We start from the raw sequence: 17,224 nt of genomic DNA, 5'->3' as shown, positions 1-17,224 counted from the left end.
GGCAGGATATACCAACCAGAGGAGACAAAAGCCGTGGTTAGAAAAGAAGGGCTAGCAGGAGGCAGGTGGATAAATGTTGGGCTGAATGGCCTGATTTGTGCTTTGGCCTCCGTGTTCTGTCCCGTGTTTTTTCACCATCAATTTCCGACTGTTCAAATATTTGCCCATTCAGCATTTTACAAAATTGGCCTGATATCAAAGTATGTCAAGTTAATGGCCTGGGACAATGAACAGAAAACCACCTGCAACTCCATTTGCTCCCAACACAAGCTCTCCCCTTGTCTGCAGGGAGTGACAAAGCCTCACCACAGGGGCTCTGCTTTTGACTTTGCTGCCAAATGGATTTGCGAGCAAGAAGTCAATCTTTGCCCACTGCCTGTGAATAAATCACCTGCAATTCTGTGCTAAATTAAATAAAATCCATCTTCACACACAACAAATCTATCTCACTTTTCTCATCAACTGAAGGAGTCAAACAATCTTGCTTTGAAAGGTTCCCTGTGATATCTACTACAGCCCGAGACAAAATTCATTGTTTTGAACAGTGCAGGTGTAGAAACGTCCCTGAAATAATCACCGATGGATTGCAAGTTTATAGTTGCCATTCTAAAGTCAAAACACGGCAACAATCAGAGGCATCTTGGAATGGGGCGGCACAATGGCACAGCCAATTTGTACGGTAATTGACTTTTGTACATTGACCCTAGTGTGTAGAACTGGTCGGCATGGACCTGCAGACTAGGTGGGCCGGAGGGCCTGTTTCCCTGTAGTATTTCTAAAACTAGAAAACTAAAACTGAATTCTATGCAAAACAAAGAATTTCACTGTATCTAGGTACATCTGACAATAAAATACCTTTGAATCATTGAACCATAAGATGTGTCTGAAATTCTCACCCCAGACAGATGTGCAGGCTATGTTGTTGAATATGTTCAAAGCGAAAATTGACTATTGCTTGAACTAAGAGGGAGTGAAGGATATGGATAAGTGCTATTGAGGCCAAGGTTCAATCAGTCACTATGTGAATCAATGGCTGAGCAGGATTGAAGCGTGAGTTGGACTAGTCATAGAGTCATAGAGTGATACAGTGTGGAAACAGGCCCTTCAGCCCAACATGCCCACACCGGCCAACATGTCCCAGCTACCCTAGTCCCACCTGCCTGCGTTTGGTCCATATCCCTAGATAAAGAAGGACTACTCCTTTTTTTTCTAATGTTCTTATGTTCTACGCCAAGTTCCACTTCCAGATTTTGCAAAGGTCCCGGCGAGCTGCGGCCATACCCCGACAGGAGGCCCGGATCGCCCGACACGGAACCGGGAGAGGGAATCCGCCGAGTCAGGCCCCTGTTCGCCCCCGAAGGCCGGGAACCGGAGAGGAGGTGGAGGGAATTGGCAACGGCGGCGGACACTGGGTATAGGGCCGGTAACATGGAACCAGGGATCCTACCTGCTGCGCCTTCAAGATCAACTGGGGGAGTAGTCCCTGGAAGGTTAAAGAGGGACAACGGATTGCAGGACGACCGGCTGGAGGCGACGGCTGCAACGGGCCTTTATGGCCAGCTGTAGTTGGAACTTGAAAATGGCGCCAAAACCTGGCGACTCTTGTGTATAGACTCAGTGGGCTGTTTCTATGTATTATGTACTTATTGTACTTACAGTATGTATGGCAGTAATCTTATTGATCTGTATGCAAAAAAAGAATGTTACTCTACCTTGGAACACGTGATAATAAAGGAACCCTTGAACCACTGAGATTGAGGAAGAGCCACCATGTTAGTTTCCATGACATTATACTCATGTATCCCTTTCAATGGTTGTCATTCATTCAGTGGCATGATAACAGATCAGTAGTGTTTATGGAAACATGCTGTGAACAGATTCTCTGCCTTACTTCTGACATTATTTATATTTATTGGTTATAAAGCATTTTGGGGGCACTCCATGGAAGTGAAAGGCTCTATATAAACGCAAGTCTTAATTTCTTAAATATTATACACATCGCAATTTCACACCTACCTTTTGAGCAGCCAATTTGGATTAGGCCAACCATTTATTTATGAAGCAGCACTCCTAACATAAACAAGACACTTCCTAGTGTTTGATAATTAATGTCCAACTTTCCTGCAAGATGAAGTAGTTAAATGCCTTGTTGCGGCTGATTTTGCTCCTGTGCATTGAGCAGATCACAGCCAAGGCCACGGGTGGTGAGAATGGATCAGAGTGAGTAATGATCAGAAGTGGAGTGAAGCAGTGAAACAGAATTATATTCAAATGACAACAGAGGTTTTAAAATTGGCCGGTGACTGCGATACCAAACAGGTGCTGAATTTCCATCAAATTTTCATTGAAAGATACAGCATAGATACAAGCCATTCGGCCCACCCAATCCTGGCCGACCACCGATCTAGTTCTGAGTTATCCCACTTTCTCATTCCACTCGCTACTCAGTAAGGGCAATTTGCAGAGCGCCAATTAATCTACAAACTTGCTCATGTTTGGGAGATAAAGGGAGCACCCGGATTAAACCCTCGCGGTCACAGGGAGAACGTGTAAACTCCACACAGGCAGCACTCACGGTCAGTATCGGACCTGGGTCTCTGACATTATGAGGCAGCAGCTCCACCAGCTGCACCACTGGGCCGCTCTGTATGAAAACATTGACTTCATCAGTTCATAAATTATAGGAGCAGAATTAGGCCATTCGGCCCATCAAGTCTACTCCCCCATTCAATCATGGCTGGTCTATGTTTCCCTCTCAACCTCATTCTCCTGCCTTCTCCCCACAACCCCTGACACCCGTACTAATCAAGATTTGACATGAGAGTGTGGGGAGGGCGCTTGTGTGGGGTGGATGCTCGGGTGAGAGGTTGGGTTATGAAACCACTGATATATTTCCAGTCTTATCGCAGATTAAAACAAGCAAACCAAGCCTGTGACGTACCTAATTCTCCTGTTTATTCTCTACTTTTAATAACCCTCCTATTTTAGGCACAGCAATACATTATCAGATATATACATAATAATTTCCAGCTGGTAATAGTAAATAGATGAACAAAGAAATTTGGATGTGGTACAATCTATTACACTACAACATTTCTCTTCATATATACTTGAAGATTTTGAAAGTCATTAAGTTACTTGTTTTCAAGAGGAATGGTTAATGGTAGTTTGTGGCCCAGCCTCCTTTTTACTATGTTTGTTAACGTAACGACTAACCAGCCACATAGCCAGCATGGCCTCTCAATATATAGTTTACAACATCAGAGCAGTCCTTATACAACATGGCTCACCAACCTCTCTTCTCCCTTCATGTATCTACCTCCAATGGACAAAACAGTGTGATTTCCCCAGCTAAAATATTCCTGTACTCGATGGATTAAACGCCCATCCACACACCCGCTAGTTTTGACTTGCATCCAGTGGCTGCAAGTTACATTTGGGTTTCCGAGTTAAAAGGGAAACAAAATACAAAATCAATGCTAACAGCTCCCTATATTTACATTATTTCCACAGGAGTTGAGTGACTTGGTGCTGTAGAAGCAGACAGCACCATTATACAATGAGCACCACCTTAGCTCTATATATAGTGTCTTGCTACTGGTTTCCACAAAGGATGGCCACACATCTTGTTCTGCCCACTGGTTGGCGACTCTCCAAGATTGACATGACGCTTTTTGGAGTCTCCCGCACACAACCTCGGAGTTACATTCTACAGGGCGGCACAGAAAGTGAATGCTGTCTGAATGTTCTTGGCAGGTGTTTGTGTGTCAGAGTCCACAGTACCGGAGAAGGGACGGAAGGTGACTAAGTAGGGCTCTTGGGAGGCTGGGTGTCAAATAGTGAAACCTCCGGGAACACGTCCAAGCGGAGTTGGCAACCGTGACCGTGAGCAAGAGGCGCTGGCCCACCCGCGCAGGTGAGGTGAGGCGGGCAACAGGGGTGTGGGCATCGATTCTGTCGCATTGGCTGCTGGACGTTGAGAACAGACGGGCGAAGAGGAGGAGAGCAGACTTCTGCAGCAGTGCGCCGCCCCCTTTCTGCGCGATGCAGTCCCGTTCATCGCTCAGAGAGCCAGCTGGAGCTTGGTCAGGTTTCTCTGGTGCATGTTATGGTGGCGAACCAGTTCATCGGATCTCGCAAACTTCTTCTGGCAGTTTGGCCACCTACAGCTAAAGGGCTTTTCACCTGTTAAAACAGCAGCTCCAATGAACTTTGAATATTTGTGTCAACAAAGAAAAGATACCATCGCCAATTATTACACCATTTATTAAGGATTAGATTCATTAGCGTTTAGCTCAACTCTAGTAGGTTTTTTTTTTCTCTAATTCAGTTGTGCAGGACTTTTAGAAGTGGGTTAATTTATGGGATGCCTATTCTCAGTTTGTCCTCTTCCCCCTCTGTAAGTGTCAATTCCTACAAGGGAAGAAAGATTTGTCACACTAAAATCCCGTAAGCCTTAGAAGAGAGGAGAGTAGGGCAGAAGGTTGAGAAAGACCATAATGCTGAGGAAAAAAACAGTTCACAAGGTCAATACTGTCCTTATTGTCATAATTATGGCGTCTACTGAGAATGGCAACATGTATAAAAATAATTGTCATAATAGCACATGAAACAGTACAGCATAGAAACAGGCCCTTCGGCCCACAGTATCCATGCCGATCTGATGAAAGCTCAGTTTCCCTTTCCACAGTTGCTGCCTGACCTACATTTTCTAGTCTTATTTTCTTATTTCCAGCATTCTCTCTGCTTCCTAAAATAAGAGAATGACAAAAAGATAATGTGTGGTACCAAAATAGTTCTTGTCCAGCTCAATTTACAATCTAGTCTCACCAGGAACTCCTCCCAGTCCCTTCCATCTCCTCAGTGAAGGTTTGACAACTCAGAAGAAACTGCTTTAACCAAAGTATGGTGAGAATGGGGAGCTCGATTGCAAATGGAGTGATTGAAGTGAATGGTAGGGATGCATCTATGGGGACTCAGGACAATGGAAGAATGAGGGAGAATGGAATACAGGGTTACACTAATAGACAACAAAAATGGGAAGAGGCTGAAATGGAGCATAAATGACAGAATGGATGGTTGGGTGGAAAGGCCTATTCTCATAACATAAAAATCCCCATATAAACCTTCGTAATTTGTGTAGAGTCTTTGATGTAAGAAAAACTTTCCCAAGATTAATGATTTGGAAGACGGAATTAGGAGCAACACTAGCAAGTTTGCAGTTGATACAAAGCTGGGTGGAAGTGTGAACTGCGAAGAGGATGTTAGGAGATTGCAGGGTGACCTGAACAGGTTGAGTGAGTGGGCAGATGCGTGGCAGATGCAGTATAATATAGATAAATGTGAGGTTATCCACTTTGGTGGCAAAAACAAGGGGGCAGATTATTATCTCAATGGGGTTAGGTTAGGTAAGGGGGACGTACAGCGAGACCTGGGCGTCCTTGTACATGGGTCACTGAAAGTTGGCGTGCAGGTACAGCAGGCAGTGAAGAAAGCTAATGGAATGTTGGCCTTCATAACACAAGGATTTCAGTATAGGAGTAAAGAGGTTCTTCTGCAGTTGTATAGGGCTCTGGTCAGACCACATCTGGAGTATTGCATACAGTTTTGGTCTCCTAATTTGAGGAAGGACATCCTTGTGATTGAGGCAGTGTAGTGTATGTTCACAAGATTGATCCCTGGGATGGCGGGACTGTCATATGAGGAAAGATTGAAAAGACTATGCTTGTATTCACTGGAGTTTAGAAGGATGAGGGGGATCTTATAGAAACATATAAAATTATAAAAGGACTGGTCAAGCTAGATGCAGGAAAAATGTTCCCAATGTTGGGCGAGTCCAGAACCAGGGGCCACAGTCTTAGAATAAAGGGGAGGCCATTTAAGACTGAGGTGAGAAAAAACTTTTCACCCAGAGAGTTGTGAATTTGTGGAATTCCCTGGCGCAGAGGGCAGTGGAGGCCAAATCACTAGATGAATTTAAGAGAGAGTTAGATAGAGCTCTAGGGGCTAGTGGAATCCAGGGATATAGGGAGAAGGCAGGCATGGGTTATTGATTGGGGACGATCAGCCATGATCACAATGAATGGCAGTGCTGGCTCGAAGGGTTGAATGGCACCTCCTGCACCTATTTTCTATGTTTCTATGTTTCTATGATCCTTCATGAGGGGCACCAAACCACTATTAGGAAAGTGGACCAAATGCTCAACCAAATAAGTAGTTTTTAAGGGAAAAAAATCTACAGAGGCAGAAAGGGTTAGAATGAGAATTTCAGAGCTGAGGACATTGGCAGTGGACGGCAGAGTTGACAACATGGAGTGATTACATTTGGGAAGATCGGAAGGCCAGCAGGAGAGAGCAGCAGAAGATGACAGAGGTAGACGGGGGGGGGTGAGGTGAGAATATAGAGGGGGTTGAATAAAAGGACATCACCAGCTCAGAAAGGGAGAGCAGGATGTTGGATGAGCTGCAATTTATGGAAAGGAGAATGAGAAGAACAAGCTGGAAGTACCAGAATGTTGCCTGGATGAGAGGGCTGGCTACAAGGAGAGGTTGGACAAACTGGGAATGTTTTCTCTGGAACTGCAGAGGTTGACGGGAGACCTGTTAGGAGTATGTTAAATTATGAGAGGCATTAAATGATGACAGCCAAAACCTTTCCTCCAAGGTGGAAATTTTAAAGACTAGAGGGCGTAGATTTAAGGTGAGAGGGGCAGAGTTTAAAGGAGATATTAAGGGAAAGTTTTTAAACACAGAGGGTGATGTGTGACTGGAACATACTGCCAGGGTGGTGGAGGCAGATACAACAGTGGCATTTAAGATGCTTTTAGATAAGTACATGGATATGCAGATAATGGAGGGATATGGATGGCATGCAGGCAGATTAGACTAGTACCATGTTTGGCATGGACATTGTGAGCCGAAGGGTCTGTTCCTGTGCTGTACCTTTCTATGTTCCATGAGTAAAGTTTAGAAGTTACAGAGGCACGGATCAAGTGTTTTAAACAGTACAACCAAAGCTAAACAGTCTGATTGCACGTACGCACAGTATTTTAAAGACATGGATTCTCTCACCCACTCATTCTGCCTTCCAGTCATAACAAAATGATCTAAGGGGAGTCTGATCTGGTAACTCAGACGTCGAGTTCCACGAATCATGATCCCTCCTTCTCTGAACTCATTCCAATACAGTTTTGAAGATGAACTGCCTGGATCCCGACAGCCATTCCAGATTCAGCCCACCAACAAGGAAAGGGGAATTTGATTCAATTCACTGGAACAGTGGCAAAGCCTTGGAGAAGGTGCTGGTTACATTTATTGCAGTGGTACCAGCGATAGGGGCCTCATCTGGACGGACAGGACAGGGTCCTTCTCAGAGCAGAGGTTGGCAGAGGTTGGTGGGAGATACAGTGTATATAAATGGTAAAGGGCTTTCATAGACTAAGAAAGTGGAATCTGAATCAAGTGGGAAATTACCTAAGAGCAGACATTTAAGGCGTCGATTTAAGGTACGTTGGAGAGAAACAGCGACTTAAGTGAGGGAACGGGATTAGAAAGAGACGCAGCTTGGATTTGATAAGACATACGTCCTCCTACTTTGCTGTATAAAAATATGAATTGGAAAGAGAGTTGGGGAGCTTTACCAAATGGCTAGCACAGACTTGAGGAACTGAATGGCCTCTTGTCTGGCAATTCCCTCTGTCACTCAACCAAGTGTGACTCTGTGTCTGTTCAGTTCAGTTTCGTTGATTGTCACGTGAACCGAGGTGCAGTGAAAAGCTTTTATTGCGTACTATCCAGTCAGCAGAAAGACAATACATGATCACATGTCTGTGCCCCCACCCCCCACATGGGAATGGGAATGGTTGTCTGAGGAGAACTCTGGATTTTAGAGGGAGCGGGTTCCTGGTTTCCGAACTAATTCTGCTCCTATAACTTATGAACATGAACTATTTGAGCCATGGGTGAAGAATGCACCCAATCCTTTCCCAATGTTCACTCCCTTTTGATCTTCACCCTTACAAGAAGAAGGGATTATTGAGGAGACAATAATGGGAACATATGGAAGGATTAAAGCTAGTTAAGTGACAGTTATCCAGGGCAGCGACATGAACCTAAACAGACAAATAGCTTGTGATAGTGCTTCCAAAGGTCGTCTCGTTATATCTGAAAAAATTAAAATCATTTCCATAAATAAGAAGCGTTACAGGCAGGTGGCATCTTAAACATAACAAAATCTTGTTTTTGTCTAAACCAGACATCTGAAAATTGAAATATTGCGAATGTTAAAATAGAAATCTGAAATAGCTGAGATCGGACATCTTGGTCAGCGTGGACATGTCGGGCCGAAGGGCCTGTTTCCATGCTGTATGACTCTGACTCTAAAAACAGAAAATGCTGGAAGCATTCAGCAGCATCTGTGGAGAGAGAAACAAGAGTCAGCGTTTCAAGTCGAACATCTTACACCAGAACTCTTCCTAGTTCTGATGAATGGTCTTTGACCTGAAATATTCACTCTCTTTCTCTTTCCACAGATGCTGCCTGACCCACGGAGTGTTTACCAGCATTTGCTGTTTTTCAAACCAGACTCCCACCTTCTTCAGTCACAGCATTATCCTGCTTTGAGTAATCATGGATTGACACAAAACCTTTGAGACTTTGGCATTGCAGGCACCCAGAGCTTTAATGGAGAGAAGTCCTTAAAAGTTGCAGTCATAGTTTTTGGACTTTGGAAGATTGACGGCTGATCTAGTTGAAATATTGTAGATTCAAAGTGAGAAAGACAATGATAGATGTCCAGATCTACTTAGAACAGAGATGAGGAGAAATATCTTTAGCCAGAGGGTGGTGAATCTGTGGAATTCATTGCCACAGATGGCTGTGGAGACATTGGGGATTTTTAAAGTGGAGATTGATAGATTCTTGATTACAATGGCCGTGAAAGGTTATGGGGAGAAGGCAGGAGAATGGGGTTGAGAGGGAAATATAAATCGGCTATGATTGCATAGCATAGGAGATTTGATGGGCTGAATGGCCTAATTCTGCTCATATGTCTTATGATCTTATGGTGGGAGAACCTCGAGCAAGGGGACATGGTTACAAGATGAAGGATGGTCATTTAAAACTGAGGTGTCACAATTTCCTCCCACAAAGGGATCTCTGAAACTCTTTCCTTCTGAGAGTTGCCAGCATTTGATTATTGGGGTATTTAAAGTGGAAGTGGATATATCTTTGAAAGAACAGGGAGTTAAGGGCTAGAAAAGAACATAGAACATAAAATAGAACAATACAGCACAGCCCTTCAGCCCACAGTATCTGTGCAGAATATGATGCCAAATTAATCTAATGTCTTCTGGTTGCATCTGATCCATATATCTCCATTCCCTGCATATTAATGTGCTTATCTAAAAACATTTGAGGCCTAGGTTAGATTATGATCATATTAAATGGAGAGATAGTCTTGGTGGCTGCCTTATCTTGCTCCTATTTTCTTGTGAAAATAATGCATTCATGAGTATATATGGCATGTTATCATGTTATTTTAAAATTCCATTTGTTTCTTTACTGAAGAGGGGAGGTGCATGTACTGGAGAATGGAACAGCAATGGTACCAAGACATGGTGAGAGCACTCTGATGGATCAGGAGCAACATAATGAGCTACAGCTACAAACTATACACCAAGGTCTGGACTAAGCCGTAGCCCAAGAACAGCACCTTCTTCTAGACAAATAGGTACTTGCACTCATAGAGTGAATATTAAGCCATGATAGGATGTGGGGGAACATTTTAGATTTAGATTTTTGATTTTAGACAGTGCGGAAACTGGCCCTTCGGCCCATCAAGTCCATGCCGACCAGCGATCACCACATTCACTAACACTACCCTACACATTAGTGACAATTTATAATTTTTACCAAAGCCAATTAAGCTACAGACCTGTACGTCTTTGGGGTGTTGGATGAAACCCGAGCACCCGGAAAAAACCCACGCGGTCACAGGGAGAAAGTACAAACTCTGTACAGACAACAGCCATAGTCAGGATCGAACCCTGGTCTCAGGCGCTGGAAGGCAGCAGCTCTACCACTACGCCACTGTGCCACCCCAGACAGCATTTGAGAGGATGTGTTTCTTTTTTGGATACTCTATAGAGTAACATCTTCAAATAAGGAATTCCTGGAGATGACGCTATTGTTCCATCAGCTTTTTGCATGGATATTGCATTTTAAATGGATTGAACCTCCATTAAAATGGAGGGAGGGGAATTGAATACATATCTGAAGCTTTCCTATGAGCAATCCCCATAGATTTTCTTTTTCACTGTGTGTTGCAGAAGGCTGAGGTGGTAATGGGGAGGTACAATGTTAAACTAATCAACTGGCCAAAAAAACAGGCAACAAGGTACAAAATGGCCTTTATGCAATGCTTTTTATTTGCAGATAAAAAGTTGCCAGTAGGCACATAATAGTTCTAGAGAACCACTGGCTGCTGTACATCAATCTTGTTTTTAACTTTTTTGAGGTGCCAGCACAAGCCAGCACAAAAAAAACACTGATTTTATATCCTCTACAAAAAAAAAACTGCTGAAGGAATTCATGGGTTAGACAGCATCTGTAGAGAAAAATGGGCGATGATATCCCGGGTCGGGCCTCTTCGTCAGACTGGTGCTACTTGTACATGTGCTGACTGTCCACAGTTGTTTTTGTTCAAGATTCCAGCATAAGCAATCTTTTGTGGCTCCTTTTAGTTTTATTACCTGCCTTATACTGACTTCGATGGAAGGTACAATTGGGCACAGTGCGAAATTGGTTTAGTTTAGGGATACAGTATGGAAACAGGCCCTTCAGTCCACTGAGTTCTCGCTGACCATCGATCACCCGTTCTAGTTCTATGTTTTCCCACTTTCTCATCCCCTATCTGCACAGCAGGGGCAACTTTACAAAAGCCTAATGAACCTACTAACAGGTACATCTTTGAGATGTGGGAGGAAACCAGAGCACCCAGAGAAAACCCATGCAGTCACAGGGAGATCGTGCAAACTCCACACTGACAGCACCTAAGGTCAGGATTGAAGCGGGGTCTCTGGCGCTGCGACACTGTGCTGCCCTGGTATATCTTTTGCAAATGGGAAGGCTTACTTGAAACTAACACCCTCCGAGACTCTACCCTCTCTATATTAGGCCAACTGTTAGAAGATCAGAATCAGGCTGCCCATAAACCACATAACTTTAAAAGTCCTGCTATGTATTGAATTTAGGTTTTACGTATTAGACAGAAGCTGAATCATTTACACACGTTTATAGAAAAATGCTGTCAAGAAAAATTAAGTGATATTTACCAAATTAAAGAGATTTAATATTCTACAATAATTAATGAGGTGAAAGGCTTGAGCATAATATAACCCTTTGAGAACTATGTTACTTCAGTGTAAAAATAGCCAGAAGTACAATTTACTCCTAAAAGTTTTGAAAATCCAAGAGAGATTAAAAAAAAATTAAAAATAACTTTTGGTTGCTCAGGTGAATTCTTGAGAGGTTGGAGATGGTGAGGAGGGTTCTTTGAGACTGAGGTGACTCTGAGAGGAGGTGCCTCACTTCAGAAGTACCTGCCATGGTCACTTGGACAGCCTGGCTTAGATGGTCAGCTGTACTGTGGGAGACTCGAGGATGGCCTTTCTAATGGAGTACTGCCTTTCGGGCTCAGATTCATTTAACACTGCTCCCAGGAACCTGGCAAGCAAGAAAGGGTCGGGTGCTTCCTCTGGGAGGAAGTTTACCATTGTTTAGTGCAGGTAGGCCTTAGATGGTTTAACTAGCACCTTACTTGTACAGTCCCATAGACCTCCCAACCCTTGTTCATGCTATGCATTTCATCCCCTGACCTTTGCTTGGCAGGATACATCCTCATGGATGGAGAGTACCGCTCCATATCATCAGGCGGGCCTCTATTACTTAAAAAGTTGTCACTCATAAAGGTGCTGGTGGATTTGATAAATAGGTAAGATCAAATATTATTATTATTATAATATTTTAAAAAATACTTTTGATTTTACAGATCACCAAGAGTATTGAACTTTGGACTGGGATTGTATGAATCCTCACCAACCTCGATTAGAGGCAATGTTTTATTTAGGCTAAGAATTTGGCTTCCAAATAGTGCATCCAAGCTAGTGGCAGGATTCTCTATTACTGTAAGTGCCGTGTTGAGGAGGTGGGTGGGAGGAGTGAATGGGGCTGGGTGGATTGAAGGTGGTGAGGCGTTGGGCAGTGGGGAAAAGGTGGTAAACAAAACCAGAACTAGCGCGCCTGGTTCACCCCCTGCTACAGTCACCCATCCATGTTGGCCCTTCATGGAGTGGCATTGATGGTGGTCATGGAGAAGATGCAGCCCCAACCATCCTGCCCTCCCAGTTCAAGGAGGCTGCGTTGCGACCAGCAGCTCCTGTGGGGAAAATAGAGGGAATCAATCGGTGGCTGAACGCAAAAGCAACCTCACTTAAGAATCATCCTTTTTTTTTTTTTTAATAAGGTTATACATTTTAGGTCCAAAAAAGAACATTCAGTGCTCAAAGGGTTCAGGTATTACAAAAGTGACAGATGAATAATAGCTGTTAAAACATTAAAGTCTGCGACTAAGAAAGTAAAATATGTCAAAAAAAATTGTTTACGCACTTGTTTTACCTGTATGAGTTCGAGTGTGAGTCTTTAAGTGGTCAGAACGGGAGAATTTACGCTGACAGGTTTTGCACTGGAATGGTTTTACCCCTACGGAAAGACAGAAAACAAACTGGTTATCACACTTATACACTGATCCACAGTGCAGGTGGTCTCACCGAATGTACAAACATTGCCAATATCAGGCACAATTCCTATCAGGGAAAAGACATGATTATTAACTTGCTCTAACGAGGAAAGAAAAGCAAAGTCCTGGACTACATTGTCCTCTGGTGTAGTGGGTGTTAACTCTCTGCATGATTCCGAGGGACTTAAACCCCTGTCCCACGGTACGAGTTCACATGTTGAAAGATCTTCACGAGTCTTCCCATGCTTACCTGCCGTTAGCGAGTCTTCCCGAGGACTTGCCGTTAGCGTTACGAGCCGGTAAGAGACGTCCCCGAGCTTCGACCTACCCGCTACGTACATTCTCCGTGCTTACCACGAGTTTGATTTTTTTTTAACTCGGGAGAGCTCTTGGAATGAACTCGTACCGTGGGACAGGGCTATTAGTCAGATATTACAGAAGAAAATGGATAGCAAAAAAGTAGAGATGGTGGAAATCTTGGTATTAATATTGGGTTATTATTGTCACATGTACCGAGATACAGTGAAAAAACTGTGAAGTGTGTTATCTTGGCTGATGGTACCGTACACAAATATATCGGGTAGTGTAAAAGAGAAAATAAGCAGAATGCAGAGAGCAGGTCATTTAATAAACATGGTGGTGAAGAGTCAGACAAGTGGCCTTTCAACCAATTGCTACAGACATTCCAGCATGGAGTGGCAGAGCAAACAGTGGAGGACATTGACACCATTGTCAGGCCAGACCGACCCCTACAACTCCGACCCAGTGCCACTGCTAGGGCAACAATCCTCTCAGGCCAAGATGAGACTCTGCATTAATAAGAACTTTGAAACTTGAAAGATAAAGATGGAGTTGGAAACCTGGTGTCTCTTGTGCATTGCCTCGGTGTAATCTACTATCCTTACATTCTTGTACTTAGGTATGATTGTTTACTGAATTGTGTGGCAATAAAGTACCATTGAGCCATTGATATAGAGATACAACAACAAAGAAAGAGCACATAACAAAAGTTGCAAAAGCCAAATCTGAAATAAAAACAGAAAGTAGAAACAAGGAACTGCAAATGCTGGTTTATACCAAAGATAGACGCTGAGTACTGGAGTAACTTAGCAGGTCAGGCGGCAACTCTGGAGAAAAAGGATAGGTGATGTTTCGGGTCGGGACCCTTCTTCGGACTATCTGCACTATATCCTGCAAAAAGAATGTTCTCCAGAGATGCTGCCTGACCTGCTGAGCTACTCCAGCACTTTGTGTCATTATTTTGAAAACCAGCCTCTGCAGTTCCTTGTTACTACACTATATTCTACATTCAGCTTCCTTTCTCTTTGCACTAATGTACAGTTTGATTGCAACACGTATAGACTGATTCGACTGGATAGCACATAAAACAACGTTTTTCACTGTATCTCGGTTCATATGACAATAATAAATCAACACCAATGCCCATGTATCAGCATAGGCCAGTTCTGATGTCAGGTCCAGCGCCTGAAACATTAACCCCAATTTCTTTCATCATATATTCTTAGTTTAGTTGAGTTTAGAGATACAGCGCGGAAACAGGCCCTTCCGCCCACCGAGTCGGCGCCGACCAGCGATCCCCACACACTAACACTATCCTACACACACTAGGGACAATTTACAAATTTACAAATTTACCAAACAAATTAATCAACAAACCTGTATGTCTTTGGAGTTTGAAAGGAAACCGGAGCACCCAGAGAAAACCCACGCAGGTCACGGGGAAAACTTACAAACTCCATACTGACTGACATGCTGAGATTTTCCAGCATTCCCTTAAGGAATTAATGAGAAGTTGATAGCAACGTAGTAAATTGCAGAGATAAAGGGAATTAAGCAAAGGGGGGATAGGTCCTATTGGGTTGTTTCCTGGGAGCCAACATGGAGCTGATGTTACTAAAATGTTGGAGAATCAATGCATAACGTCTGCAGTGCCAACGCACTCTTACCAGTGTGTCTTCGCTGGTGTCTCTTCAGCTGATCCGAACGGGAGAACCTTCGTCCGCAGTCCTTGAAATCACACTGGTATGGCTTCTCACCTTATCAGAAATGAATAAAGAGCGGTTAGACCTCACGTTTGTTCCCTGAATTACATGATCAAAGGATGTCTAAGTTTACAATAGGATTTAGATCAGTTAGCAAGGTGGGCCAAGGAAAGGCAAATGGAATTTAATTCTGACAAGTGTAAGGTGTGTTATTATCGTATGTCAAATAAGGGCATAGACTTAAGGTGAGGGGAGGGATCTCAGGGGCAAACTTTTCACTCGGAGGGTAGTTCTTATCTGGAACAAGCTGCCACAGGAAGTTATAGAAGTGGATACAGTTACAACTTTCAAAATTGATTTGGGCAAATATAGGCCGCACGCAGGACTTGGGTAACTTACAACCCAAAGGTATGAACATTGAATTTTCCAATTTTATGAACCACTAAATTCCCCCGTTCCACTCCATTTTCTCCCCACACTGCCCTTTCCTCCCCATGAGTTTTAATCCAATGTCAATGTTTTATAATGTCCTGAAGTCACGAGAGTTAAGAAACAACCATAACAGAGTACATCTCAAGCCACCTTGCCTTGTTTAGTTGAGTTGAGTTTAATTTAGTTTAGTTTAGTTTAGTTTAGTCTAGTTTAGGTTAGATTAGAGATGTCGCGTGGAAACAGGCCCACACCGATCAGTGATCACCCATACCCTATTTCTATCCTACACCCAAGGGACAATTTACAGAAGCCAATTAACCTACAAACCCTCACCACGTCTTTGAAGTGTGGGAGGAAACTAGAGCAGCCGGAGAAAAACTTATGAGGTCACAGAGAGAACATACAACTTCCATACAGACAGAAACCATAGTCAGGATCGAACCCAGTTCTCTGGCACTGTAAGGCAGCAACTCTACCGTTGTGCCACTGTGCTGTCCTAATGCCGCCCTTGCATTTTTACTTTTTTTCCATCTGCTTATTAAGAGAATTTACAGCCCGTGAAGTGGTCTACGCCAATGTGGATTCTCAACTAAGGCCTCCTTCCAATGATCGCATCATCCTATTAACCTTGTCTCATCCACCTTCTCCTTGATGCTATCGGCATTGGTCAGATCACTTACTCCTGGTGTCCTCCTGGTGGCGTGTAAAGAGTTAAATGGTTGCATTTGTTTGATTGCAAAATACGCAAAAATTGTAGCCTCTTGTGACCGGGGAAAATAGCGGTGGTTTGGGAAGCGCGAGCTACATGGCAGTGTCGATTCAGCTTAATTGATTTCGTGTCCTCTACTGAAACTGCCACTGGTGTTGAAAACAATCAATTAAACTCTGACCAGAGAAACTCTTCCAGGAATTGCAGTTGTTTGCAGGAAATAATCTCCGGGGAACGAGTTAGTCTTTGACATATTAAAACAAATTCTGTCGGTACTATGCGGCAACAAAAAATAAAATACTTTGTTAAAAGGAAAGTTAATGCTTAAGAAAAGTTCCTGCAATTAAACCGGTCTGAATTAATACGTATCTTTGATTCTCCAGCATTTTAGTAAAGCCATATGTTTTAGATATCAGAATGAAGTAAAAGGTTATGGATTGAATTAAAACTTGGAGGATAATGTATGTTCTTTTTTTTTAAAGTATTATTTAAGTGTTCATGTTTTAAAACATCTGGCTTGGGCTGTGTCAGATGTTATGCTTGGCTATGGTGCGCAATATCTCAAGACAACCTGACGTGCTTATTGCTTGTCTTCAGCCCCTGACAACATCGCCTTCAAGCTTCAGCTTTTTCTGATGTGTTTTTGCAGCGATTAAATGTCAATTGTAGGTCAATCGCACTAAAGCAGGATCCAAGAAAAAAAAGCTTTCCGCATACCCTGGTGGGATGACTTTTAACATGGCAACCAGGCAGTACACTTTAAATAATCTTTCAGCAAAAATAAATTAATGGCGAGTGGCTTGTTGGTTGAGATGTCTCGAGGGATATGGAGCTATAGTGGGTGGAAGGACTATAATGTAGTTTGGTTGTGATCTAGCTGAGTAGCTCAATGGGCTTATTGGCCTTTCCCTGTTGCTAAATTCAGAAACTTTCCATTTTCCTATTGGCACTTTGCGCGCTGATTTATATTTTGGTGCGGACCCAATGCAAAAGGGTATGAAATAAGTTGACATTTTAAGAAACAGATGTGTGTTGGCCTCGTCCAAAAGAAGAGGAAATAGGCGCATCCAAACGTTGCCATCATCTGCAAACACTCCAATTCACAAGAGCTACTTCAAAGCGAATGTCCATGGGATCTTCCTGGAGGATTTATTTCTATCTTGTTTAGTCCCTCTGCATCTCTCATCTGATAATCCTGTGGAATTTTAACTAAAACTGCAGTCCGTCTCTGCAATCCCAAGGAAGGATTTTGCGTCGATGATGAATGCACCCCCTTCTCCGTTT

The 17,224-nt window shown here is 43.2% G+C and overlaps 1 protein-coding gene across 4 annotated transcripts in view; it reads right to left on the bottom strand.

Annotated features, from left to right (window-relative positions):
* Positions 1–2,933: 2,933 nt before the first annotated feature.
* Positions 2,934–17,224, bottom strand: part of wt1 (WT1 transcription factor) — a 77,388-nt gene continuing 63,097 nt past the window's right edge. Inside the window, exons 6-8 of one of the 4 annotated variants that reach the window (XM_033038769.1) lie at positions 14,764–14,853; positions 12,667–12,759; positions 2,934–4,185 (exon numbers count right to left, since the gene is read on the bottom strand). In XM_033038769.1, coding sequence (XP_032894660.1) covers positions 4,064–4,185; positions 12,667–12,759; positions 14,764–14,853 — 305 coding nt within the window. In that variant the 3' untranslated portion in view covers positions 2,934–4,063. Of the gene's footprint in view, positions 4,186–10,021; positions 12,437–12,666; positions 12,760–14,763; positions 14,854–17,224 lie in introns of those variants that run through there. The other 3 variants (XM_033038770.1, XM_033038771.1, XM_033038772.1) reach the window with 3 other exon arrangements.

The sequence above is a fragment of the Amblyraja radiata genome, chromosome 20 (assembly GCF_010909765.2).
Source record: "Amblyraja radiata isolate CabotCenter1 chromosome 20, sAmbRad1.1.pri, whole genome shotgun sequence".
NCBI classification, from domain to species: Eukaryota; Metazoa; Chordata; class Chondrichthyes; order Rajiformes; family Rajidae; genus Amblyraja; species Amblyraja radiata.
This window is presented reverse-complemented; position numbering and strand designations above follow the sequence as displayed.